The sequence below is a fragment of the Grampus griseus genome (assembly GCF_964374135.1).
Source record: "Grampus griseus genome assembly, chromosome: X".
Lineage (NCBI taxonomy): Eukaryota > Metazoa > Chordata > Mammalia > Artiodactyla > Delphinidae > Grampus > Grampus griseus.
Genome location: NC_138999.1, coordinates 40,722,962 through 40,750,187, shown reverse-complemented (window position 1 = coordinate 40,750,187; position 27,226 = coordinate 40,722,962). Strand labels below are relative to the sequence as shown.

Here is a 27,226-nt window from a genome sequence, read left to right as displayed (position 1 = left end):
TTGGGAAAAGAAAGTTCTCAGTTCTTCCTTTCCGAAATGAATCTTAAATTAATTGTCCCACTGGGGGCTGGGGGCTCCTGAAATGTCACCCTTTGGTGAAACATGACAGTCGATGGCCTAGCTAAGAGTTTGAGAAAATGTTTGAGAGTGTAGCTCTTGGCTTAGCTCTGTCCTCACCTTTGTGTTTTCTGTCCTCCCTATAAACCTGTCGGAGATAGGAGCTTGGGGGAAGTGTCAGTTTTTTTGGGGGGTGGGGTGGGGCTGAAAGAGTGGAAGAGCCAGGAGGAGGCTGGGAATCAGGGACCACCTCTCAGGAGGCTGGGAGGAAGCAGGCTGTGAAGTACTTTAGCCGCAGCCTGACTGCTGTTGTCCACTGTTCCAGGCCATATGGGACTAACGTGGCCGTAAGTAGCCAGGGACTATTTGGGGGAATTACAGCAAGGTGGCCTTCCTTAAGCCGAGGACTGCACAATATTGCCTTAAAAACCAACCAACCAACAAACCAACCAACATAAAAGCAAAGTGCAGAATGAGCAGGCAAGCCTTCCACAGGTTAAGATTTAATCATTTTAAGTGTACAATTCAGTGGCCTTAGGTGCATCCACAATGTTGTGTAACCATCCCCGCTATTTCCCGAACCTTCTTCGTCATCCCCAACAGAAAGTGTGTGCCCATTAAACAATATGATCCCTATATCCTCCCCTCTCCCAGCCCTTGGAAACCTCTATTCTACTGGGAAGCTTCATTTTCTTTACTTTCAAAACCAAGCAGCAGCTCTGGGGCCCCAAAGGAAGAGCCGAAGGGAAAGGGTAGCCCTTAGGGAGGGGTCCTGGGCTAAGAGAGCGTGGTTCTCAGTGACCCTGATGCTTGTTGCTGGAGACAGTTCCTTGACAGGAGCTGACGTGACCAAGTTTACCAAGCTGCACTGCTTCCCCCTGCTGGAGACGGCGCTCTTCTTCCTGATGTCGTGGAGCACCTTCCTTTTGGCAGAAGCCTGTGGGTTTACCGGTGGGTTTCCTCTGCCCTTGGCCACCCTTCCCCTCACTGTGGCGGAGGCTGTGGGAGCTTGAGGGGAGCGAAGAATTCTTAAATAGCTGCTGCCCAGAGTTGATAAACCACTCACGGAGTGTCCATATGGAGGACTGCTGAGCAAGGCTGGTGTTCTGCCTTATGAATAATTTAGTTTCCCAGAGCTACATATTTTTTAAAGGATAAGCTTTATTGTTTCAAACTCAGTTACATCCTTGAGTACTCGTTCTAACTATAAGTAGATACTTAGCTGCAAAAGTTACTGAATATATTAACACCTCATTTGTATCCTCCCCTGGATTGCTTCGTTATTTTACAAACAGTAGCAATAACAAGCAAAATATATATCCTTTTAAAGGTAATTTTGCTTTTACTCAGATGAGTGTGAGCACAATTTTTCCTTGTTTTGTTTTTGGTCTGTTTAATCATTGCTTTTCAATACTGTGTTTTTATGGTGCCCGTTTCATAGATTATTAGTGGGAGTGATCATGTGGTTTTAGTTCCTCACATTCCCTCATTAAAAAAAATAAATCATTGGATTTTTCTATTAGAAAACTCAAGTACAGTTACTATATATACATAATCCAGGTAATTCGGAAGTCCTTTTTATCGTCTTTTCAAAATATTGCAGCATATCTTTATATGCCCCACTTCCTTTAAAACTTGACAATCATCTGTAAATATATAGGCAAAGTCCCAGGTGTGTTAATTGTCTTACACAATAAAATAGTCACCGTTAACCAGAAATCTAGATTATCAGGGCCAGGATAATTGGACTAGTACTCTGGATCCATTTTGTCTGAAGCCCTAGACCATGCAAAAATATAAAGCATTGGTTTGAAATTAAATGCATTCATTCAGTGAACAGAGAGGAATATGACAAAAGTGTGTGATGGGCGCACACTTCACAGTCTCTTTGAGGGAATGAATGCTAAATGCCATGCCATATAGAGATGGCCAATTCAGTAGGAGTTTAGAAGAGGGGAGAGAATACTCTTAAATCTGGAACAAGAGGTAAATCAGTGGCCTTGTCTTTGAAGGAGGGCAGGGTTGGGAGAAGCAAAGGTTGATACGAGAAGTGTGGGCAGAGGGAGCTTTCAGTAATAGGAAATTTTCAAAAACTTTCAGGAAGTTGGATATGCTGGGCTTGACTACCTTAACTTTTTGTTTCAGGTAGGATTTTTTTCTGCTTCTTTTTTTCCCTCCATTGATTTTTTTTTTAAACTCTCTTGCCAGGCGTTGTAGCTGTCCTTTTCTGTGGAATCACACAAGCTCATTACACCTACAACAATCTGTCGGTGGAATCAAGAAGTCGAACGAAGCAGGTGAGGGAGAGGCCTGTGTCCCCACAAGTGACCTGCGAATACAAGGGAGGGGACCCACAGGGTTTACGGCTTCCTTTTCCCTTTTTGTGCAGCTCTTTGAGGTGTTACACTTCCTGGCAGAGAACTTCATCTTCTCCTACATGGGCCTGGCGCTGTTTACCTTCCAGAAGCACGTTTTCAGCCCCGTTTTCATCATTGGAGCTTTTGTATCCTTTTTTTGGTTCCCCCATTTTCTACACGGAAAGACGACCACTGCTGCGGAAGCTGTAACAACAATAATTTCTAGTTTGGCGGGGAGGTGACTGAGCCAGCACTGGTTCATGGTATTTTTATGATGAGAAAAAGAAGGCTTAAGTGGTAAATATAAAGCTAAGTGTATTTGATTTCAAGGACCGGTGTTGATTCTAGGGTTACCCTTTCTGCATTTTCTGTGTAAGGTGGCCTTTCTGTTACACTGGTGATTGGCAGGTGGTAGTTTGTTTTTTAAAGCACCCTTCCTAGCAGAGCTAAAAATCAGCAACCAGTATCAGTCCCCCAAATTGTTTTTTTCTCATCGCCACGTGAATTCCAATCCAGGAGCTTCCCCGTTTGGAAGACCTGAAGGTTCTGTGTCTCTTGCTCTCAGCTGCACGTGGTTGCAAGCAGCCCTTCCTCTCGCCGCCCAGGGCAGCCCACAGGCAGTGTGCACGCTTTCACCCAAGCTTCCGTATGGTGACCCTTTTCTTTAACGCAAAAAAAAAAAAAAAAAAGAAATGGAGAGGAAGGGCAGATGAAATGGAGAAATACTGGGTTCTTTGATTTAGTCCCATCGTGAGAGCAGTTTTTGGAAGAGAGACACAGTTTTGGGGGTTGGCTCCTCTCAAGTGAGGAGAGATACAGATGCCCAGCAGTACGTGGACAGCTGAGGGCTTTGCTCAGTTGGCCTCAGATCCTTATTGTTTTCGTTAAAGTGAACTCTTCTGGGCCTTGGAACTATAGCAGGAGTCCACTATTGCCTTTTCTGAGGTCTCATGGGTATCCTTAGATCTTGGGATGCTGGCCCCCCCAAAAAGGAGTATTTTTCTCTTCTGGGCTTCTCATTTATTGTGCAGGTATAAATGATACTCACCAAGCAGCTAGAGAGCGACAGTGGCCTAATGCCATGCCAGAGTCCTGCCAGTTAGAGTGTTATCTGCTTCAACTGGGGCTCATTTCTTAGATTTACACACTCAACAGACCACGAGCTAAAGATCCAGCGGATCAGTGTTTTTATTCTTAAGAAAGACCTGGCATGTCATTTTGATTTGCATTCTTAGCGCGGCATCCTGTGAGAGAGAGTGAGAGTGCTGCCTTGTTTACAGCGCGGGGGCCTTGTTCAAGGGGGAGCCAGGGCCTCTGTGAATCCTGAAGGCCGCTTCCACTTGCGGACTTATGCATGGCTCCTGGGATAGAATGTTATAAGCACGACCTCTTTCCTTCTGTGAAAAAGAAAACAAAACAATAGCAAAAAGGGGAAAAAAAGAGAGCGAGAAAAGAAGAAAAGTAGTTAGTATTTTATCCTAGAGAAGGCAGAAGACAGTCCCGCCCTCGCTTCTGTCTGAAACAGCTGCAGCTCCGGCTGGTCGAAACGGAAGCTCCCTGTTCCTCTGGCTCCCACAGTGGTTTCCTCCTATGACCAGGGCAGTGTGCATCTCTCTGCTGGGCTCTGTTCTAAACTCAGCAAGTGACGAATGACCGGTTTCCCTGAATTCTTTGGTTTGCACAGTAAGAGTTCCTCTTCCACACTCCTCCGTTTCCATCTCTTACCTCCCCAAAGATATGTTAGCCACTTAGGCAGATAAATCTCCCCAGGGTGATCCTTGTGAGGAATATGAATATGTCTTCATGGTAGGAATACTGTAAGTTTCCCCACCTCTTATTTGTAGTATCTTCCTGGTCATACAAACCCCTGATGTTTACTTCCAACCAAAGCTTACAAGCTCACCCACCAAGCTTTCTCTTTATAGTTTGACTCGGGGGTTAGTAATTTTTTCTTCTTGTGATTTTTTTTCTTCCAATAGAGTCCAGCACGCTGTTTGCTTCTCTTAACTCCCCACCCCAGCCACGGCACCTTAGCTTATTTCTGGACTCATTTTTAGGTAGGTCGGAGACTTGGTCCATATCAGTTTAATCAAATCAAGAAGTTACAACAGTGTGTTTAACAGGCCAAAAATTGTCTCTGTGAGCCAGGAGGTTGGGAAAATTGGCCAGTGGAATCCCACTTGCTGCTGAGACTTGTTTGGTGGGAAATGAGACAGCCTGCCTTCTCTGTGCAACTCTCCTGATCACAGCAAGGTGTCATGGCATTCCTAAAACTCTCTGCTCAGTCACAGGTTGTGTGAAAGTGCTATCCTGGAAACCTGTTGGGCCCTTAACCTCCACCTGGCGGCCAGGTTGCCATCTTCCTGGGAAGAGCTGCACACATCTACCCGCTCTCCTTCTTCCTCAACTTGGGCAGAAGGCACAAGATTGGCTGGAATTTTCAACACATGATGATGTTTTCAGGTAAAAAAAAAATGTAAATAAAATGAGTTTTATTAACTTTCTATGGAGTAAAAGAAATAAAATATACTCACATTAGCAAGATGAGCCCCAAACTGGAAGATAACAGCTGTGATAGTTCTGCTTGACTTACACTGTCTCCCAAATGCTTCCTCTTCACTACAAAGCTGAGAAGAGTGGAGAAGCCACTGAGGAGACAAAGGACAATAAAGAAATATGTGGAGATAAAGAAAGGAGAGAGCAATTGGCATGAGGTAGATGGTGCAGTGAGAGTGGAAAGCATCCGACTTTATAGACGAGACCCAAGTAAGAGCATCTCTGTAGAGCAGAGGGAGGAGATAGGCAAAAGGCCACCGTGACCCCTAAAGGTGCCTCTGTCCGGGAAGGGGGAGAGGCTGTACAAGAGGCAACATGAGTAGCAGCCCTTTACTGCCACACAGTAGTTCTTGGAGGCCTCAGAGAGTCATACTGAAATCACACCAGCAGGCACTGCTCAGCAAAGCAGTTGCTTTGTCTAGTCCTTGCTTGCATCTGCACTTAAGTACACAGCCCGCCTTAATGATTTCCTTTCACTCTGACACACATTTGTTGAGCATCCTTGTTATATAAGTCACACTTCAAGGTTGTGGAGGATACAGAAACCCACCTCCTTCCAGGAGCTCACAGTCCACTGGGGGGAGACAGGTGTACAAAGAGCTAAGTTTCTCCCAAGAGAGGCTGGTGAATTGCACAAGAGAGGCTAGTGAATTGCACAAAAGAAAAGCAGGGCCCAGGGCCATCTTCGCCAAGGGGTAGCCTTCGAACTGGACTTGGATGCAGTGGCATTTCAGGAGGTGGCAGGTTGGAAGGGCAGGAAAGCATTGCTGTGTGTGGCTTTTTCAGGGAAGGGTAGCAGTCTGGTTTAAATGTGAGACACATGGGATAACGCAGAACGAGAGTGAGGTTGGAAAGGGAAATTGCATGTAAACTGGTGCAAGCCTTCAGGTTGCATCTGAATCACCTGTTGGGCCGGTTAATAGCAGATTGCTGGGCCCCACCACCAGAGTGTGATCCTGAGGGTATGGGGTGAGCCCCGAGAATTTGCATCTCTAACATCTTCTCAGCTGCTGCTGCTGCTGCAGCTGGTTTGAGGACCAGACTTCAAGAATCATTGCTGGAGTCTAGACCACGGAGAAGCTCCAGTGCTATGCCAAAGAGTTGGGCTTTTATCCAAGAGCAGCTGGGAAACGTTAGAGGTTTCTGAGGAGGGCAATGACAGACCAGATCGTCCATACATATTAGAAAAATGCCAGTGGAAAGAGAAAGATTAATTGGAGATAGTTCTATCACCTAGACAAACTTTTAAGTGTGTATCTTCTGTGCTAAAAGACTGAGAAGTACACAGTGCTGTTTAAAGATATCTCCTGTCAAAATTATTTTCTGCTGGGAGAAATCTGGCTTTCAAAAGGAACTCATTCTTCGAGGCTATGAAAGAAATACCTGAGGTTTCACCTTCATATTGCTTACAGTGTTTACCTAATAAAGAAAAATGGAGCATGCGTTGTCTCTCTCTGGCCCTCAAGTTTTCTTCTTTGAGACAACGTCCATTTAAAGGTTTAAATATTAAGTGGTGTCGTAGCTGGCTGTAGGATGTTCTAGATGTGTGTCAATATTTGACTAGGACAGATTAATAGAGAACATCAACTTTGCTCTATTTTTTAATGTATATTTTGCTGAATCACTCTTCTTTAGTGAATTGTTGTGAAGTTCTCAGGTTAATGAAATTGTGAAATTATTGGAAAAGGTGGGAAAATATGTGAAGAAATATAATGAGTGTTAAATTTTCATTCTCATAATATACACACAGTCTTACGCATGGTGAATAGGAATTTATACTAGATAGCTATTAAAGACCGTGGATTAAGTCTTTACTATAGAACAAATTAGGAGCATGGTATGGGGAAGGAACAAAAGAGCTTAGAAAGAGAAGCTCTAGAACATAAAAATGTGGCTGTAGACCAGGGGTCAGCAAATTTGGTTGCTGCCTGTTTTCATCTACCCCACGGGCTAAGAATGGCTTTTACAGATGAATATTTGCAACCTATTTGATGATAGGGGACACTAACTTTGAAACCCAATTAACTGAAATCTCCCACCCCCAGAAGAATTCCATTCTTTTCACTAGTAGACCTGGATTACAATAAATTGAACTCATTATTATAATAATTATTATTACTTATTATAATTACTTATTATAGTTTTATAACACGGCACTTATATATTATACTTATAGTACTTATCATGCTCTTGGTTTTTGTCAATAAAATTTTGTGGAAATTTGTTTTCTCTCTTTTATGTAAGTACCTACGTAACATCCTTGGTTTTTCCTCTTGGCCCACAAAGCCTAAAATATTATCTGACACTTTACAGAAAACTCACCAACTCCTGATATAGATCAGGTTATATTGTTACTTCTCTGCTTGGCTTTGCTCAGGAAATGCTGAGCTGTTTTGTGCATTTCACATACTCATACCTAGCCTGCTTCTTAAGTTTATAATGACTGTATAGGGCTGGGGTAGTACTTGGATCACAGACTTAGAGAGCTTATATGATTATTTCTTATTTATATTTCTTTTTGGTTCATGTTATTAGCAGGAGAATTATTTCAGTAATAAAAGAGTATTATTCTAAAATGTGCTATACAAAGCTGTGCAGTGTTTTTCTCATTGCATTTGGGCATTTTGCAAAAGAAAACTTCAAATAGGAGGAAATCCTATTCCTTTAAAGTTATTTTCTGTATAAAACAACTCGACTCCTGAAGCATAAGCAGATACAATTTATTAGCCCCAGGTGGCAGCAGTGGATTTGAGGACACATTGTTATTTATCGTTATGACAGGACAGCTTCCTCTTTGGTCCCTGCAGGCCTCAGGGGAGCGATGGCATTTGCACTGGCTATTCGAGACACGGCATCCTACGCACGCCAGATGATGTTCACAACCACCCTCCTCATTGTCTTCTTCACCGTCTGGATCATTGGTGGAGGCACGACGCCCATGTTGTCATGGCTTAATATAAGGTTGGTTTGAAACCAAGGCCAGTTTTGTGTCTAACTATGTCACTATTCCCGTTCAGGGGGTGCTACATACAGCTTAGTACATGGAAGGCTTTTATAGTTTCTTGTTTTGTTTGGGGAAAGATTAAAAATTTAAAAACAATAAATAAAAATTCAGAGTATTGAATTTTCCACGAGAAAAAAAAATCATTAAACTGTTTGTGGGTACAAAAACACAAGGAATTAGAAACACCTGGACCTTGCTAGCGCTGCGACATTAGGGCAAGAATTCAAAAAGTCTTAAAGCTGCAGGAGAGAGAATAGACATAGCTGCTGGCAATGTCTGGCATTTCACATTCCTTTGAAATCAAACCTAAGACCTTGAAAAATAAGCTCATCAGCTGGAAATAAAGGGAGGCCATTAGAGTTTTGTTTTAGGAGGAAACTGTATGCCGCCGTCTCTTCTTGCTTTAGTGCACAGAAGAGGTGACATTTCCTGCATAACCCTCACTTCTTGCAGCCTCATGGACATCCCCGGCCTGTGGTTTTGTAGCTGTGTCAGCATGGAAGGTCATTGACCCAAGTTTGATTTTTTTTAAGAGTATTTCAATTGCAAACTGTGCTTGTGAGCTCCAGCACCTTACAGTAAAGAGGACATTGGAACAGGGGTCAGGAGACCCACAGCCTAACTCTGACCCTGGTTTAAGACAAGCTCCTCATGTCTTTTCGGCCTCTGTATTCCTTCACGTTAAATAAAAGCGTGCTGTCACCTTTTCTCCAGGTCCCTGCAGCTCTAAGTGTGTCCTCTGCGTCATCGAAAGTGCTCTTGCCACTTGCCTCAGTTTCAGATCTGCAAAGGGTGAACATGCTGGGAATGAGAAGACTTGGGTGGCGCATAGATGTGAAGAATTCTCTGAAAAGCCACAAGATGGCAATGTTTTTTTTCTTTCTCTGCTGGCTGTTAGTTTGCTCAGGGCTGACAACTGCGGAGTACACCTAGCTTGAAGGAGGGAGAAACCGACAAGGATCTTGCAGTCATCCTTGGGGTCAGGGAGAAAACTTGGATTTGAGAGAATAGTCTCCCTCTTCTGGAACTTTTATATTGATGGGAGGCAGGGATTCCTGAGCGTGGCCACTGCCGGCTGCACCATTTCTGGGTTAGTGGGTCTCAGCCTCAGATCTGAGTGGGTCTGCAGAACCTGGGCGGGCTTATCAGTAAGAGTCTTACAATAGCTAACATTTGTGCGCAGTTGTTGGTTGAGATGCCAACACGTACATTAAGATAATCCTCATAGCATTCCTATAAGGAAGCTACTACTATTATTTTCATTTTAGAGCTGAGGAAACTGAGGCACAGAGCAATAACTTGCCCAAGGTCACAAAGCTTTAAGTGGGCAAGCTGGGATTTGAACCCAGGCACACTCTTAGCTACTGTGCTATACTGCCCGAAAGGCTTGCTGTGTTAGGGACCGTTTTCATGTTGTAAAATTCAGGATGATTAAAATTTCAGTGTCCTGGCGTGAATTTCGAGTCATATTAAGGAAAATAATTCATCTGTGGAAGTAGAAATCTGAAGAAGAAAATGTACAGATTTTTGGCTTTAAACTTGAGACATAAGATGGTATCATCTTTGTTCTGTGTAGCAGAATAGAGCAAGAAAGGAGGTTTACCCTGCACAGAGTTGAGAACCTTTGCATTTGGTGACCTCTCTGAGATTACTTCCTGCTGCTATTTATCTGGTTACCCAGTAGGTGCCCTGGATGCTCAGAGCCTGGTTAAATCGTGTTTGTTTTTCAGGCTATTTCATAAGTTCTTTTCTGACCGCCCCCCCCCCCCCCCGCAACACATACAGGACCAAATAACTTTCCACTGAGAGTAGACAGTTGACTTGTGACATTTTGCGCTTCTCATAACCCTTTTCAAAAAATGGACCATTGAAGTAGTCCTACCCAGAGCCGGGAGTGGGGGCTGCTTTCCCTGATGTGTGCAAGCTGTATATGTACACATATAATAATTGGATTGTGAAAATATTAATGGGATATATATAGCACTTAGAACATAACAGCTAGCACATGGTGAGAGGTCAGGAATTGACTGCGCATGAGGGATCCAGTTTCTCCCATATCCTTGCCAGCATTTGGTGTTGACACTTTTTTTAGTTGTTCTAATAGGTATGTGGGGCTACCTCATTGTGGTCTTAATTTGCATTTCTCCTGGCTGATGATGTTGAATATCTCTTCATGTGCTTATTTGCCATTCAAATAAGCAATGGTGAAATATCTGTTCAAGGTTTTTGTCCATTTTCTAATTGGATTATTTGTTTTTTTAATTGAGTTTTGTCAATTCTTTATTTGTTCTAGATACTAGTCTGTTATCAGATATGTGGTTTGCAAATATTTTCTCCTAGTCTGTAGCTTGTCTTTTAACAGTCTGTCATAGAGCAGAACTTTTAATTTTAATGAAATGCAACTTATTTATTTATTTTTAACATCATGCTTTTGGTGTTATGTCTAAAGACTCTTCATCAAGCCCTAGGTCCCAAAGATTTTCTTCTGTGTTATCTTCTAAAAGTTTTTTAGTTTTATGCTTTACATTTAAATCTGTGATCCATCTTAAGTTAATTTTTATATTAGACATGAGGTTTAGGTTGAGGTTTTATTTTATTTTTTTTGACTATGGCTATCCAGTTGTTCCAGCACAATTTGTAAGAGAGACTGTCCTTTGAATTACTTTTTCTCCTTTGCCAGAAATCGGTTCGCTGTATGCATTCGGGTCTGTTTCTCTTCTGTTCTGTTGATTTATGTGTCTGTACCTCCACCAGTACCACACTTTTGATAACTGTGGTTATATAATAAGCTTGAGCATCAGGCAGAGTGGGTCCTCCCACTTTATTCTTTTTCAAAATTGTCATAGCTCTTCTAATTCCTTTCTATATACATTTTAAAATAAGCTTGACTACATTTTAAAAAAAACTTGTGCTGGGATTTTCATAGGAATTGTGTTAAACCTGTATATCAATTTGGGGAGAATTGACATCTTTACCTCATTCAGTCTTCCAATCCATGAAAATGGCACGTTTCTCCATTTATTTATGTCTTCTTTGATTTCTTTTAGCAGTATTTTATAGTTTTCAGCATAGAATGCCTGTATATGTTAGAGTTACGTCTTGAGTATTTCTTCTTCGTTTTGAGCTATTTTAAATGTTATTCTATCTTCAGTTTCACTTTCTGTGCATTCATTGCCAGGATATAGAAATAAGGCTGGTTTTTGTAGGTTGACCTTGTATCCTGACACCTTGCCAATTTCACTTATTAGTTCTAGGAGAGTTTGTTTTTGTTTTTATAAATTCTTTGGGACTTTCTGTGTAGACCATCAGATCATTTGCAAATAAAGACAGTTTCATTTTTTCCTTTCCAACCAGTGTGCTATTTCCTTCTCTTAACTTATTGCTCTGGCTAGGACCATCAGTACTATGTTAAATAAGAGTGATGTGAGCAGACATCCTTGCTTTGTTCCCGATCTTAAAGGGGAAAGCATTCAGTCTTTCGCCAGTAAGTGTGATGTTAGCTGTAGGGTTTTTGTAGATGTTCATCATCAAGTTGAGGAAGTTCCCATCTATTGCTAGTTTTCTAAGAGTTTTATCATGAACAGATGTTGAATTTTATCAAATGCTTTTCTGTATCAATTGATATGATCATATGATTTTTCTTGTTTAGCCTGTTAATATGATAGGTTACATTGAGTAATTTTCAAATACGGAACGACCCTTGCTTGTTAAACCACACTTGGTTGTGGTGTATAAATACATGTTTTACATACTGCTGAATTCTATTAACTAATCTGTTGTTAAGGATTTGGGATACCGGTCTGTAGTGTTCTTTTTTCATACTGCCTTTGATTTGGTATCAGGGTAATCTGGCCTCTCAAAATGAGTTGGGACATGTTTCCTACTCTTCTGTTTTCTGGAAGAGGTTGTTTAGAATTGGTGTTAATTCTTCCTGAAGGTTTTATGGAATCCTCCAGTGAAACCGACTGGTCCTGGAGTCTTCTTTTCCAGGAGTTTTATTGTATAAATTATGAAGCCAGTTTCTTTAACAGCTATATCTCATATTGGTGAGTTGTGGCAGTTTGTGAAATTGGTCATTTTCATCTAATTGTCATGTTTATGTTGTTCATAGCATAACCTTATTATTGTTTTTATGTCTGTGAGATCTGTAGTGATATCCCATGTTTCATTCATGACACAGTATTGGTAATTTGCATCTTCTCTCTTTTTTTTTTCTTTCACTCTTACTAGAGGTTTGTCAATTTTAATGATCTTTTCAAAGAACTAGCTTTTTATTTCATTGATTTTCTGTGTTGTTTCTCTGTTTTTAATTTCAATCTGCTTCTATATTAGTTCCTTCTTTCTGTCCAACTCTACTCAGATAGTGTAATGAAGCAAAGTGTGCCATTGGTGAAAAATACATATGGTGTCAGTTCATTGCGTTTTTTTCAGATGTGTATAAATAGTGATATGTTAGAGGTAGAAACTGACATTTACGGAGATTACATTAAAAGAAATTCCCTCAGAAATAAGGTAATGAGACTGATTGGTTTTTGTGGCTTGGGCTTATGGTGTTACTTAATGGCCACGGATCATTTATGTGGACCAGGTTCTTATTCTAAAATGATTCGGAAACCCCCTGAAGTTCAGTGTGGTGTTTTGACATCTGTGACCTCAGTAAGATCAGTACCTAGTTGTTTCTTACTTCTCCAGGCTGCTGACAGAGGTCCTGATCAGCTGCTAAGTGGCTGCCCAGAAGTCAGAAGCCCAGGGTAGGACTTGGAGTTCCTACATAAATAATTAGGAGTTAGCTATGACTTTTTTTTTTTTTTTTTTTTTTGCGGTACGTGGGCCTCTCACTGTTGTGGCCTCTCCCGTCGCGGAGCACAGGCTCCGGACGCGCGGAGTGGGCCATGTGGCCATGGCTCACGGGCCCAGCCGCTCAGCGGCATGTGGGATCTTCCTGGACCGGGGCACAAACCCGTGTCCCCTGCATCGGCAGGCGGACTCCCAACCACTGCGCCACCAGGGAAGCCCAGCTATGACTTTTAACCATGGCTAATTTCTAGTCTGTATATAATATAAAATGAATATAACCACAAATCCAAAGCCAGGTCACTGCTTTCCAGAAATCCAACTTATCTTTTTAAATTGAAATTTTGTGATTGCTATTTTGTTTTTTTATTATTTCTTTAACCATTAAAAAAACTGAAATACAGTTAATTTATTACAATGTTGTGTTAGTTTCAGGAGTACAGCAAAGTGATTCACTATCCATGTTGCTGCACATGTCATTATTTCATTCTTTTTCATGGCTGAGTAATATTGCATCTCGTGTGTGTGTGTGTGTGTGTGTGTGTGTGTGTGTGTGTGTGTGGTGTGTTCGTATATCACATCTTCTTTATCCATTCCTCTGTTGATGGACATTTAGGTTGCTTCCATGTCTTGGCTATTGTAAATAGTGCTGCAATGAACATTGGGGTGCATGTGTATTTTTTTTTGTTTGTTTTGTTTTTTGGCCACACCACACGGCTTGTGGGATCTCAGTTTCCCAACCAGGGATTGAACCGGGGTCACAGCAGTGAAAGCCCGGAATCCTAACCACGGGGGCCACCAGGGAACTCCCGCATGTATCTTTTCGAATTATAGTTTTCTCCTGATATATGCCCAGGAGTGGGATTGCTAGATCATACGGTAATTCTACTTTTAGTTTTTAAGGAACTTCCATACTGTTCTCCATAGTGGCTGCACCAATTTACATTCCCACCAACAGTGGAGGAGGGTTCCCTTTTCTCCACACCCTCTCCAGCATTTATTATTTGTAGACTTTTTAATGATGGCCATTCTGACTGGCATGATGTAATACCTCATTGTAGTTTTGATTTGCATTTCTCTAATAATTAGTGATGTCGAGCATGTGATTGCTATTTTAAAACATAATGGCAAAATGCTCAAATTGCTTTCTGGTAATATACAAACTTCAAATTGCCTTCTGGTAATATACAAACTACATACTATTTTTCTTAGTCTCTTGAGCAAGTTGTTGTTATTCACAAAGGTTGTAATTTTGGCAACTTGAAAAAACCATCAGATGCACAGATTCAGCAGATGAGCAGATTCAGCAGATGAGCCTCATCTATGTCCTGAGCACATTTTGGTGGCATGGTGGCTGTCCTCTTGGAAGGCCCAGCTTCAAGTGACACACCAATGAAGTGGTAGTGATTGTGGAGGGTTAATGGCATACACCCAGGCAGCCAAATGAACAGGATAACCTTCATACTCCAGAGTGCAGCAATACAATCACTCAAGGACAAGTAAGGTCACTCTGCTAGGTATAATCCTGTCACATTGAGAGTTTAAGATAAAGCTCTTTAAAGATAAATTAAGGAATAAAGGCAGGGAGAAGCCCTGAGATCTTTATGTAATAGCATTTGTTACTGGATATTTTAAAAGAATTTAAAGACACCACCTTGTAGTCAAAGGCAATATCCTGTAAGGGGTAGAGCTAGGGCTCTGGGATCTAACAGCTTCAGTTGCAATCTTGGTTCCATCATTTTCTACCTTTGTGACCTTGGGCAACTTATTTAACCTCTCTTGCTCTCAGTTTCCTGTCTGGGTAAATGGGGATGACAACAGTGTGAAGATAAAATGTGATACCAAATAAACATGATAAAGAATTCTGCCATTAAATGTACCATCTGGCACATGGAAAGCATTTAGTGTATTTTAGCTATGACATTATCATTGCTAATCATAACCTTAATACTGCTGCTATTACTATTATTATTACTAGTGAATCTTACATTAATGGAATCCAGCTTGCTTTTCTGGAATTTGTTACAATTTTTCAATACTGTAGTCTGGTTTAAGTCACATTCTGAACATATACCTAATTAAAAGTACCACCTTAAGAAGCATCATGTTCTCACTTGCTTTTTTCAGGGCATATTAGTAGCATGAGTATTTGGGCATTATCTAGCGCAGTGTTTCTCAACCTTTTTTTTCCATCACTGCCCCTCTGAATAAGCGCCTTTAAAAATATTCTTTTTATCTACCTCTTCCACTGAAATTTTAATACCACAGATCTATGTATCTGTTTATGTACTATGGTGCTTAGAGGGCTACAAACCACTGTAATATCTAAAAAAAATTTTTGTCCCATAAGAACCGATTTTCATGCCCCTGGGGTCTATATCACCCCCCACTGAGAATGCAGGACTTAAGAGTAGAGGTTCTCGGCTATGGGCAGTTTTGCCCTCTCGGGACATTTGGCAATGTCAGGAGACATTTTTGGTTGCTCCAGCTGGAGCGGGGTGCTACTGGTGGTATATTGCAGGTAGAGGCCAGGGCCCAAAATGTCAGTCAGTAGTGCTGAGGTTGTGAAACCCTGCTCTTAGTATGATGGTGTAATTCAAATTGTAGTCTGAATAACCCAGCAGTTATTAAGGGAGGTGAAAATAGACCGTGTCAACTCTTGAAGCCATAAGGTAAAGAGAATAGCAGAAGTTGGGTTCCTGACCTTCGGGTACCACCCATGGACAGTGTGATTACTTGTCTAGAAAAAAAGGCCATTTTATCTTCTGTTTTTGCTGTTTTCAGTGATACAGTGTTCTTTCTGTCAAATATGTGTAAAATTGCGTGTAAACACTTCAAATATATGTTTAATAACAACTTTCTGTTTTCTAGTTTTTGTATGGATGTGTCTTGCTTTATAAAACATGAATTCCTGAAAAATCGTATGAAGTCATTTTCTATGAGTTGCATTTATTACTCTGATTTCATTACGTTATATTTTGAGAGGCTTGTCTTCATTCCTAATCAATCCTCATTTGACGTGGCTGCTAACATTGTTGCTTTTGATGTAAATTTAGCAGCCTCTCTGGGTTTTAGAGAACAGGGGGACAGTTTAAGAGGGGGTGCGGATTTTATTCTTTGATGGACGTGGTCCAGGTCATGTGCCCAGAGCTCCTAGTTCCCCTGTTGTCCCCGTCACACTCACGTTCCCTTCTTCTGCTGCCCAGAGTTGGCGTCGAGGAGCCCTCCGAAGAGGACCAGAATGAACACCGCTGGCAGTACTTCAGGTGACACAGGGCATCCTCAGAAACAAATTAACTGGGCCTGGCTTTTCTCCTCTTTCTAACCTGAGATGTTTCTCTTTATGCTGTTTGTCTCTTTCTTCCTTCCCCATGTGCGCCAACCGTCTGCCCCTTTTCGAAAAGGGGCAGGAGGTCCAGTTAATCATTATTCTACCCTCCTCTGGACTGATTAATGTGTTGGTGTTCTTGAGAGTCTGTCCCCCCTTGCCCCATTTTGGACAGCGTGTGGCACCAAAGCTGGATTTGGCGAGTCTCTCCGTGTACAGCTGAGCTTAGTGTTAAGAGCAGCCCATTTTCAGAGCCACAAATGCTTTCCCCACAAAATTCTGCTTGTGATCTAGTAAACAAGGCTTTTAAGTCATAAAGAGAACTCGAATTTTGTATTTCAGCCATGACTGAGGTATGGTTTATACCATTTTAATTAAGCACCAATGCCGTTTTACTTTTTAAGTATAAATTTGTGTACTTGTACCTTATCATGGTGAAGCAGAAGATACAAAACACAGATTTTTCCTTAAATCAGAAGATAATGAAAGACTCTTCTAATGCAATTTGTTTCTCAGTGTCCATCCAAGTTTATCATTTGATTACGCCTAAGGGTGGTGATTTGGGACTATCAGAGTAAAGTGTTTCTTCTTTCCTTTCCATATCTTTAACTGGCATGCTTTCTTCCTGATCTGATTCTGGGTGCTGGTAGATAAATCAGACACAAAACAGGCTTGAACTCTGCTCTTCTCTCGTTGTGAAAGTGTTTTACTCTCTGAGGACAGTGGTAAAAGCAGCAGTACCTGTCATGGGGCATGAATCTTGGGATATTGCCAGGCCCCGATGTAAACTATAATGACATGCATACAGTTAATTGAAGCATTTAAGTTCCCTGGATTCACACTTTTTTCTCCTGCTTAAAATACACACACATACTCTCTCACACACACACACACACACACACACACACGCACACACACACACACACACACACAAATTCATTTTCAGAGACCTGACTGTAACTACCAGTTAAGTAGCAGGGGAAATCCTTTCCTTTGAAATATCCAACCTTCAAGAAGGAAGGTCCCTCAGGCAAAGTGCAAGTTATTACACTTGGGACATGAGAGAATTCTGATAATGATCTGTTTGTTGTTCAAGGTTTTATGTGAACATGTGTGTCTCATATTCCCCAAATAATTTAGGACCTCAGCCATTCCAATTAAAAAGTAAAAACCTGTTGATTAAATCTAGCTTCTAAAATTTCTGAGATTTCATGGCATTTTATATGGTGGTTAATCAGAATGTACATACTATATCAAAAGGGAAATGATTCATTTTTTGTATTCATTCCAGAATGAGCACATCAGTGTGATAGCTTTATTTTCTCATTTGGTATGGGATTACCACATTTGTCTTATTCTTAATGAAAGTAAGGATAATTCAGTTCATTCTGGAAGAAAAGACTGTTGTATGTGCTTAGATGAACTCAACCCTGATGTATCAGGGGAGTGCTAAAATATGATGTAATGAAACAGCACAGAAGTTTTAGATTTATATGGTAGCCTAGATCAAAAGCGTTATAACAGGTCAGGAGGGAAATATATATTGTGGACAGTTTCCTAAAACCAGGAATTTCAGAAAGTTAACGAACCCTAAGTCTTCTGAAGCACTGTACTTAAAATACTGTACCTGGTATTTCTTGCTGCCCAGCACACCACCACACACCCTGCCCCAAGGGTGAGGCCCTTTGTAGGGGTCCATTATCATCCTTGCGAATTGGTCCAAGAGACCCTCAACTCTGCCAGAAAAGTAATCATTCAATTGTCCTGAAGTAAACAGCCTTGAATGGGGAAAGAAATCGCAGAACACGGTCTGTGTCGCAAGTCCCCTGGTCTGTTTTCTTTTGGCATTTAAAACCCAGTAGCAAGCTGGGAAGCAGGTTTACTTTCTCCTATTCAGCACTTATGTCAGTAGCAGGGACCTCCGAGACCCTCCAAGGGGCCCTCCCAAGTTACTCTGGGTAGGCCTGTGCTCAGAACTGCGGGTTTCCAGGGGATGTGCACAACCAGCTCTGAGGATGGCTGTCTTGGTTGGAATTTAGTTAACCATATGTTTCAGTTAACTAGCATTTTTCTCCTTGCCCTTCACTTTTAGGAGGAAAACCTCAACAGAATATTCTAAGATTTAAATGGGATTAAAAAACCCGTGTAATTATTAGACTGTATCTACCTATTTACCTATTATAGCACCCTATGTCCATGAATCTTCACAATTTGTGATTTTTCAGACCCTGGAGTAATATGAGGATCCCGAATCATCATTATTAGTAAATTAGATTAAATTATAGAGACAGGTAATTGTACTCACGTATTTGTGAAACATTTTCACCAAAGATATAATTAAATATTGTTTTTAAGTTGTGAAAAATTTTAAATCTGTAAAAGAAGCTGAAAGAATGGAGCAATGAATATCCAAGTTCTAACCTGGATGTGCCAATTATTAACATTTTGTCATACATTTTTGCGTCATTTTCTCTTTCTCTCTCTCTCTCAACCATTTCTGAGTGCCTCAGAGTACGTTATAAACATCATGACTTTCTACCCCTAAATACTTCAGCATGTATCCCCTAGGAATCTAGTCTTCTACATAATCACAGTATATTTATCACACCTGAGAAAGCAACATGAATTTTATACACACACACAGGATCCAGGATCCAATCAAAGTTTCCTTTGGCTGTCATCTTTTTTTAAATTCAGGCCCGTGGTGGCTCCGTGCCCCTCCCCCCGCTCCTTGTCACTGTGTGCTCTGACTGACCTGGTTGTCACCTCTGTAGTCTCTTTTTTCTTTTTTTTAATTAATTTATTTTTGGTTGCCTTGGGTCTTCATTGCTCATTGCGGTGGCATCTCTTGTTGCGGAGCACGGGCTCTAGGCGCTCAGGCTCAGCAGCTGTGGCTCACAGGTTCTAGAGCGCAGGCTCAGTGGTTGTGGCACGTGGGCTTAGTTGCTCCGCGGCATGTGGGATCTTCCAGGACCAGGGCTCGAACCCGTGTCCCCTGCATTGGCAGGCGGACTCTTAACCTCTGTGCCACCAGGGAAGCCCCTTTAGTCTCTTTTAATCTAGAACAATCCTCCCCTCCTTCTTTTTGTCTCTTATGACATTGAGGGTTGTTTTTTTTTTTAAGGAGTCAGGATTTTCAGGATAATTGTCTTGCATAATGCCCTACAAAGTGGATTTTTTAAATTTGTTTTCCTCTTGAGTAGAGATAGATAATCATTTTGGGGGGCGCAAAAATAATGTAAAAGTGATGTTATACTTTCTTGTTGCATCATATCAGGTGGTGCATGTTGTCAGGCTGTCCTTTTATTAGTGATGTTAAATTTGATCACTTTAGACGCCAGGTCTCTCCATAAAAGCACTGTTTTCCCTTTGTAACTAAGAAGTTACCTGTAGAGTGATCCTTTAACATCATATGAATAGTCAGATTCCCAACAACCTTTTACCCACTGGTAAAATTGTCTCAGAACAATTATTACACTGTGAGGGGCAAGTGGTGATTTTCTAATCCTGTCATTCCTTTCATGTTTATGACAAGTATCTGTATAGAAGAGCTTTCAGCGGGTTTTCAATCTTATTTTCTATACCGAGGAAGTGAGAAATCTCTCCATTGTCTAAGTAATCAGTTCAAGCAAATTTTTACTTAATATGTGTGGGACTACAGAGTTGCGTCTCCACAGGATCCCAGCAGGAATCTTGGGTATTATCACTGAGAAGGCAGAAGGAAGCAGATAGTTGTCATTTTTTTTGGCAGAGAAAAAAGTGATGCTAGAGAGACATGGCTGGAATTAGTACTTTCTAGAATCTGCACTGTGCAATTTGGTAGCCACTAGACACATGTGGCTGTTTAAATTTAAATTAACTAAAATGAAATAAAACTTAAAATGCAGTTCCTCAGTCATATTAACTACATTTCAAGTGCACAGTGGCCACATGTGGCTGGTGGCTACCACATTGGACAGTGCAGATCTAGAATACTGCCATCACTGCGGAAAGTTCTGTTGGATGATGTGCATCTAGAATCATCCTCAAGTTCCCCCAAGCAAAATGTCGAACCAGTTTGGGATGAGGTTAGGGTGGCCCTGATTTTGTGAGTTTATCAGGTTATTCCAGTGTTTCGTACTCCATTGTTTGAATTCTGGCCTGGCCATGTGGGCCGAGGATAATAGATGAATTCCTCTTATGTTTCCAGGACTTGAATGAAAATAGTCAAAACCTAGTCTTTATAAGCAGTTCTTGTTAAACAGAATTTATTTTAATTCTTGTTAAACAATTTTTTTTTTCTCCTAGCAGAGGTTAGTTGAAAGAATAGAGGGGGCTAGACTTCATTTGGAAGCTTTTATTATGTTTGGCTTTATTTTCTTCATTGTAGGACAAGGCACACTTAAGCCTTTTCTCTTACCCATAGGGTTCCTATTTCACCTAGGCTGATAAAATCCATATGTTTTATCTTTACTGCGTGGAAGCCACTTACAAAGGCAATACACCTGTTTCAAAATTCACAGTAGAGAAAGGAGAGACTGTCCGTGGCAGGTATGAGCTGCTGTGCTCTTCGCCATCCTGCCCGCCATGCCCTTCAGATCACATCATCTCGTTGCTCCTGCCCCACAATAGCCTCTCTGTGGTTAGGCAGAAGGCTGCTGTGTCACCAGGCTTTCCGGTAGGCTGTCTGGGAGACAGACTGGTAACCAGTGCTCTGCTCCTCTCTCTGATGCTTTACTGGGGAGCTCATCTATGCAAATTAGTCTGCCATGAAGTGGCTCCATGCGGCTGTAGAATCCACAGAACAAGACCTAATGTTGGATTCCTATAGCTGTTGGTCTTACAGATCTGACACCATATAGAGGACATTTGTCTATGGAACGTACATTAGAGACTCTCAAATCAGGTGAGAGTTAAAGATGAACAGCTAGGAATTCAGTGTGACCTCTCCTCTACCACTTCAGTATGTTAGACACTTTGGAAGCACTGAGGCTCTCGTGTGACCTCTGTGGGTAGTCCTGGGACCCCAGAATATTTCATTTCCAAAAAAATCTCTGTGAGGTTTGTTGCTCAAAAGTTCCTGGATAGGGGCTTCCCTGGTGGTGCAGTGGTTGAGAGTCCGCCTGCTGTTGCAGGGGACACGGGTTTGTGCCCCGGTCCGGGAAGGTCCCACGTGCCGTGGAGCGGCTGGACCCATGAGCCATGGCCGCTGAGCCTGCGCGTCCGGAGACTGTGCTCCGCAACGGGAGTAGGCCACAACGGTGAGAGGTCCGCGTACCGCAAAAAAAAAAAAAAAAAAGTCCCTGGATAATGTCCAGCTATGAGGTCAAGCCTCCAGGCCTCAGAAACTCCTGCCAGAAATTGACCTCTAGACACAGTGAAGTCAATCTAATTCACTACAAAGATTCCATCAAACCTCAGACCTGTGGGGAGGAAATCTGGTGCCAGGTACACTATAGGTTTTAACAGAGTGCTCAGAACAGGGCCTGGCTTGGTAGGCACTCAGTAAATATTTGCTGAATGCATGAATTCATCTCGTGGGTTTTAAACTTTGCCTTCAGCAAAATATGGTGTGACTGTTCCCTTTCCTTCTGTATCTCCTCACCCCCATCCAGGGGGCACGCACCTTAGCTTAGTGCTCGGCAAGCCTGGAGTAAAACAGAGTGGAGGCTGCCAGTATGTCTGTGTTGTCTTCTATTCTTCCTTTCCATTAGTCTCTTTTCTCAAGATATATCCTGGGCATCACAGGTGGAGAAGCGGGAGGGAGAGGAGGAAAAATAAGGCACACGTGGGGCTTTGCACATCCACTGTCTGCTCATCGGAGTCAGCGCCCTGGTGCCAGACAGCAAATAACACACATGGTCAAGGCCATTCAGCACCTCTCTTCAAGCTCAAATCAGACCTGCTGAAAGCTGTGTTTTCTATTTGGCTTTTATGATCCCAGCCACTCTTTGCAATATTGGAGGGAACAAGGAAAGTAGAGAATTTTCCTGGCATCTTTGTCTCCTCCTCCGCTGCCCCATGTTATCCGTGTCATCAGTGCCACGGTTCTCTGCCTTACAATGAGGAAGGTTCAAGGATAAAGAATTAACAGATACATAGGGCAATGGTTGGTATGTTGCTAAGCCAAGTCAGCTTACCCTAGTGCTTTCATGGATTTTGTTATAAGTGGATTGTGCCACCTTGCTTTTTCTTTCTGTCTTCAGTTGCTGATCTCAAACGTGTGAGTTCTCAGGTCATCTGTGCTGCAGGGGGATGCGGGGCCACCAGGATAGAAAGTTAAGGATATGCATGCTGAAATATTTAGGGGGAGTGTATGGATGTCTGCGACTTTATTTGAATTCATCCAAAAAATAAGGTGGATGATAGAGAGAGGGCTAGGTATGTAATAAAGAAAATACAGCAAAATGTTAATGGTAGAATCTGGGTGAGGGGTATACAGGTATTCACTATAAATTCTTTCAAAACTTACCTGGATATATGAAAAATTCCATAACAAAAGGTTAGGAAATAAAAGCAGGTCAGAGGGGAGTAAGGAAGCAGCAGAGAGGAAGAGGCCTGGGACGGCAGGAACCCACCTTTTGCTACCTGGGGCCATCTGGTGCAGGAGGGCAGGCGGACAGTTTGCCCGCTGCTGCCGTTCTCCAGAGGTCTTGCTTAAGGTGTCAGCACACAGGTTGATTGCCCGGCCTACCCCTGGGATCTGATGTGGTGTATGACCTCTTTCGCACGACTTTTGCATGACAGCCTTTCCCTTCTTTTAGCTAACCACTCCTTCCACCTTGGGAAGATGGTCAGCCTCTTGGCTACTTTGAGCCAGCCTGGCCGCTATGGTCCAAGCTAATACTCTCTGTTTTTCTCCTTGTCTTTCTCTCTGATGACTTATAGAGTTGGTGTTGATCCAGATCAAGACCCACCACCCAACAATGACAGCTTCCAAGTCTTACAAGGGGTAAGTCACAAGAGATGCTTCTTCCCAGGGAGGTGTTATTAAAAATAGCTAAAATTTATTGAACGTTTACTACACGCCAAGCAGTTTACGTGGATTCCCTCATTGTGGTCTTGACAACAACCTTATGAAGTAGGAACTGTTATCCCCAGTTTACAGATTAGAAGCTGAAGTTTGAGAGTTGAAGTGAGTCATCTAAGGTCAGAGAATTTGAAAATGATGGAGGCAGGATTTGAGTCCAAAGTCCCTGTTCTTAACATATTAAGGGGCCAAAAAGTGTGTTTAAGCTGACTCCCTACCTTCCAAGAATGGATATATGGATACATCGGTGATTGGCTCACGGTAACTGGTTCTGGGAAGGAGAGGGATGTGATCAACTCTGCAGCCCAGGGAATCTGAGCAAGAGAGGAGGGACGCTGGGTGATGGCGCAGCAGTAGCAGAGCAGCAGCCCTCAGCCCCATAGGCGATGAAGGTCACAGCAAGGCTAACGGTTAAGGTTTGGGCAGGATCGTGGTGGCAGTGACAGCCTGGAGTGGAAGCTGTAGAAGCAGGTGAGGGCAAGAGTGCTATGGCCGCATCTCGTGTGACAGCAGGGAAGAGTTCCTGCTGCCACAGAGAATTCTGATGGAGACCGGGGTGGGGCGGGGGTGGGGATGGTGGGGGAAGAGGCGCGTGCTGGTCCTTGGTTTTGCCATCTGCTCCGGTCACTCTTGCAGCATAATGCACTGCCCCAAACATAGGAAGGAAAGTGAACAACAATTTCGTATCCACATGCATTCTCTAGGTTTGGAAAGGGCATAGTCGGGACAGCTTGCCTTTGCTCCATGAAGAAACCTGGGGGAAACAACAGCTGGGAGCTGGAATCATCCAAAGGCTCATTCGCTCATATGTCTGGCGCCTGGGCTGGGAGGACTCAGACTAGGACCGGCGACTAGAATGCCTGTGATGGCTTCTCCATGGCCTCAGGGTATGGGACTTCTTATGTGATGGCTCAGGCTTCCAAAAGCCCAGCAAGCAGGGTGTCCCAGCAAGCAGGGTGGAGACTATGTGGCCCTTTCTGGCCTAACCTTGGGAGTCACACAGCATCACTTCCGTGACTTGCTCTTGGTTACAACAAGTTGCTAGGGCCAGCCCAGATTCAGTGGGAGGAGATAGAGACCATCACCTCTGGATGGGAGGAGCATAAGCGAAGTGGCAGCCATGTTCTAAAGCTGCTGTATCAGCCCTGTTGTGGGGCTGGTGGGCTCATTCTGCCTCCAGGTTTTTTTTTTTTTCTTTTTGCTGTACGCGGACCTCTCACTGCTGTGGCCCCTCCAGCTGCGGAGTGGAGCACAGTCTCCGGACGTGCAGGCCCAGCGGCCACGGCTTACGGGCCCAGCTGCTCCACGGCACGTGGGATCCTCCTGGACCGGGGCACGAACCCGTGTACCCTGCATCGGCAGGCGGACTCTCAACCACTGCACCACCAGGGAAGCCCTGCCTCCAGGTTTTGCTCCTTCCCCAGACCAGCATTTCCTGGGCAGGCAAGGTGGGGGAAGGGAAAGGCACAACAGGAGCAGAGATGTGTTTCCAAAATGTTATTATTTGGCCTTGGGAGTGAAGAACTGTTTTGTTCAGCATAGAATACCCAGTGCTGAGCACAGTGCCTGGTCCATGGGGGGGCCTGATCAGTATTTGATGGGAAGATGGGGGAGCGAGAGCAGCACAGGGCATGGGAAGCTTCACTCACCACGTGCATGTGTTGTCCACAAAGCCATGTTGAGTGTTTCTTTTTCTTTCAGTCCGCTTTGCATCACACTCATCATTGCACTTAATCCCAAATCCAGTTTGCACGTCTTAGATTCCCTAGGATCTTCTAAATGACTCCAGCTACCGAATCTGATTTAACACATCTTGCAAAATGTGGGGCCGTGTGGGGCCCAGGGCTGCCACCACAGCCTTCTCTGAGGGTGGCTACAGCCTGATGAGCCATTCTTGGGTTGATGCCCCTTAAGGGACACAAAGCCATGACCTCTGAAAGTTCTAGGCATTTTGGGAAGAGCTTTCAGTGAGCTTCACTTGGAGACTTGGTGCCCACTTTAACGGTGCTCCAGAAGACCTTTGCGGCTATATTAGAATCGGCCATTGTGCCAGTGGGGACATGTGGCTTCAATGAGAAGCTCTTTTTGAAAAGTTGCTCTTTGACTTGAGCTTTGATTAAGGACTTTAGAAAACAGGGGTTCAGGAACTGTGCACCTGGCAGCCAATTTAGAGTCTGACAGTTTGGGTTCCCCCAAACTGGGATCTGAGGAAACCTGGGTGAAATTCATGATGGACATCCTCATTTCACTGAAGGGAAAATAATGGCTCTGGTAGGATACACATCCTCCATAGACCTGTGGCCTGTCAAGTTAATTTTGTAAGAAAAACAGGTCACTGCCAGGTGGATATCAAGGGTTTGGGGCAATTTCATCTTGACAGTTCCAAGTTGGTCAATACCGACCCCCTCCCCCCGGCCATTTTGCTGTTTTCCATTGCTCCTGCCTCTGGACTCAAGCATCTGTGAAAGGAAATACATGAAATGGTTTGGTTGGTTTCATGTAGCTGAACTTACTATGTCTCAGAGACAGTGGGCTTGTAACTAGACTTAGTAACAAACTTGCTGTGGAAATGTTTGAAAAGCAGTGGGTCCTAAATGCTATGGGTTCTGGCGGTACATTTAGTCCATGCAGTGATAGTTAAGGTAGCGCCCCCAGCCTCAGGCAGGGCAAACATTGGAAACCGCCCTTTGGGCCAATTTTGACCAGGCAGGTGGTAGCCACTTCCGCTGCACTCCCAGTGGCGCCCCTTTGGCCGGCCCTGGTCAGGAGCTGTGTCACACCTTTGCTTTAACCGCCCTCCTTCCAAACCTCATACGCAGTCGTGCAGAGGGCCCTCAAAGGCAGTTCTGTTGGCATTTTGAAAGTCTTTCAAGATTGCTGTCAGAGGGAAGAGATATGGGAACATATGTATATGTATAACTGATTCACTTTGTTATAAAGGAGAAACTAACACACCACTGTAAAGCAATTATACTCCAATAAAGATGTTAAAAAAAAAAGATTGCTGTCAGACTGGAAAAAAAAAAGGCGAACTTCAAGTTCAGTTCTTCGGGACACCTTCTGAAAAATGACTCATGCCCTCATGCAGAAAGGGCCTCATTTTTCCAAGTCCTTCTGGCCTGACTTCTTGATCCAGTAAGCCATTAACAACAGGGCTGGGAGCACTCAGTGGTCATGAGAAACCAGTAAAACAGAGAACTAAATGGGCTTCTCAGTTTTGGGTGAAACCCTGGGTTCCTCGCAGCTTCCGCTGAAATGGATCCAGATCACATGCTCAATGTTGCCATGAAACTGAAATCAGAGGTGGGGGAAGTCCAGATGTTTGTTCCCCATCTTGCTAAAAGCAAACAAACAAACAAAAAAGTGATATTTGATGGGAAAGCACAATTTACAAGGAGCACGATTTTCCTCACCGGTCCTAGAAGCCCAAGGTTATAAACAGAGTCATGGCTACAGAGCCACAGAATATTAGCTCATGTGGGCGAAAGAAGGGAGCTGTTGGCCAGAACTTTTGGCTCTATGTGAGGGAAGCATAAGAATATTGTGGATAGACTTAAGCTTCATGTCCCTGGCAAGTTTGACTCATTACAACAAAACAAAACAAAAGACTCAGCTGCTTTGTTTCTGTGGAGGTCTTGGTGACTTTGCAACCAAAACAAAAACAAGCCCAGCTGGAGGCAAGCTGCCTGGGCCTGGGGGTGGCCTCCCAACCCATTCAAGGGGGCATTTTTCATGCCAGATGCAGCTGAGATTTATGTTGGCCGGACACGCAGACACATCATGCACTTCCTTCCCCAAGTTTACAGAAGCGCGCTCATTGATGAGACCGCTTTGGAGTAGGCAGGAACACGAATCTGAATGTATCCCGCCTCTGTCATCTCAGCAGGACAAGGTCACAAGCAGGATATTAGTGGAATGTGGGGGAAGGGAACCACTGTGCTCGTGGTGTGTGTGTGTGTGTGTGTGTGTGTGTGTACCTGAAAACTGCAGAAACTCAGCTGTTTATAGTTGCATTCACATATACCTTTCTGAGCAAGTTGGATTTGTTTGTTCCTGGGTCCTCCCCCAGTTTCCTTCCAGGCTAAAATCTGACATCCAGTCCCTTAAATCTTTAACTTCAA

At 43.1% G+C, this 27,226-nt stretch overlaps 1 protein-coding gene across 2 annotated transcripts in view; it reads left to right on the top strand.

Annotated features, from left to right (window-relative positions):
* SLC9A7 (solute carrier family 9 member A7) overlaps positions 1-27,226 on the top strand; it is a gene marked incomplete at its 5' end in the record, with an annotated part of 143,545 nt that overhangs the window by 99,337 nt on the left and 16,982 nt on the right. Inside the window, 7 exons of one of the 2 annotated variants that reach the window (XM_082681446.1) lie at positions 895-1,008; positions 2,266-2,354; positions 2,447-2,560; positions 4,766-4,877; positions 7,778-7,931; positions 15,975-16,034; positions 22,964-23,027. In XM_082681446.1, the coding sequence (XP_082537572.1) occupies positions 895-1,008; positions 2,266-2,354; positions 2,447-2,560; positions 4,766-4,877; positions 7,778-7,931; positions 15,975-16,034; positions 22,964-23,027 (707 nt within the window). Of the gene's footprint in view, positions 1-883; positions 1,009-2,265; positions 2,355-2,446; positions 2,561-4,765; positions 4,878-7,777; positions 7,932-15,974; positions 16,035-22,963; positions 23,028-27,226 lie in introns of both variants that reach the window. The other variant, XM_082681445.1, reaches the window with a different exon arrangement.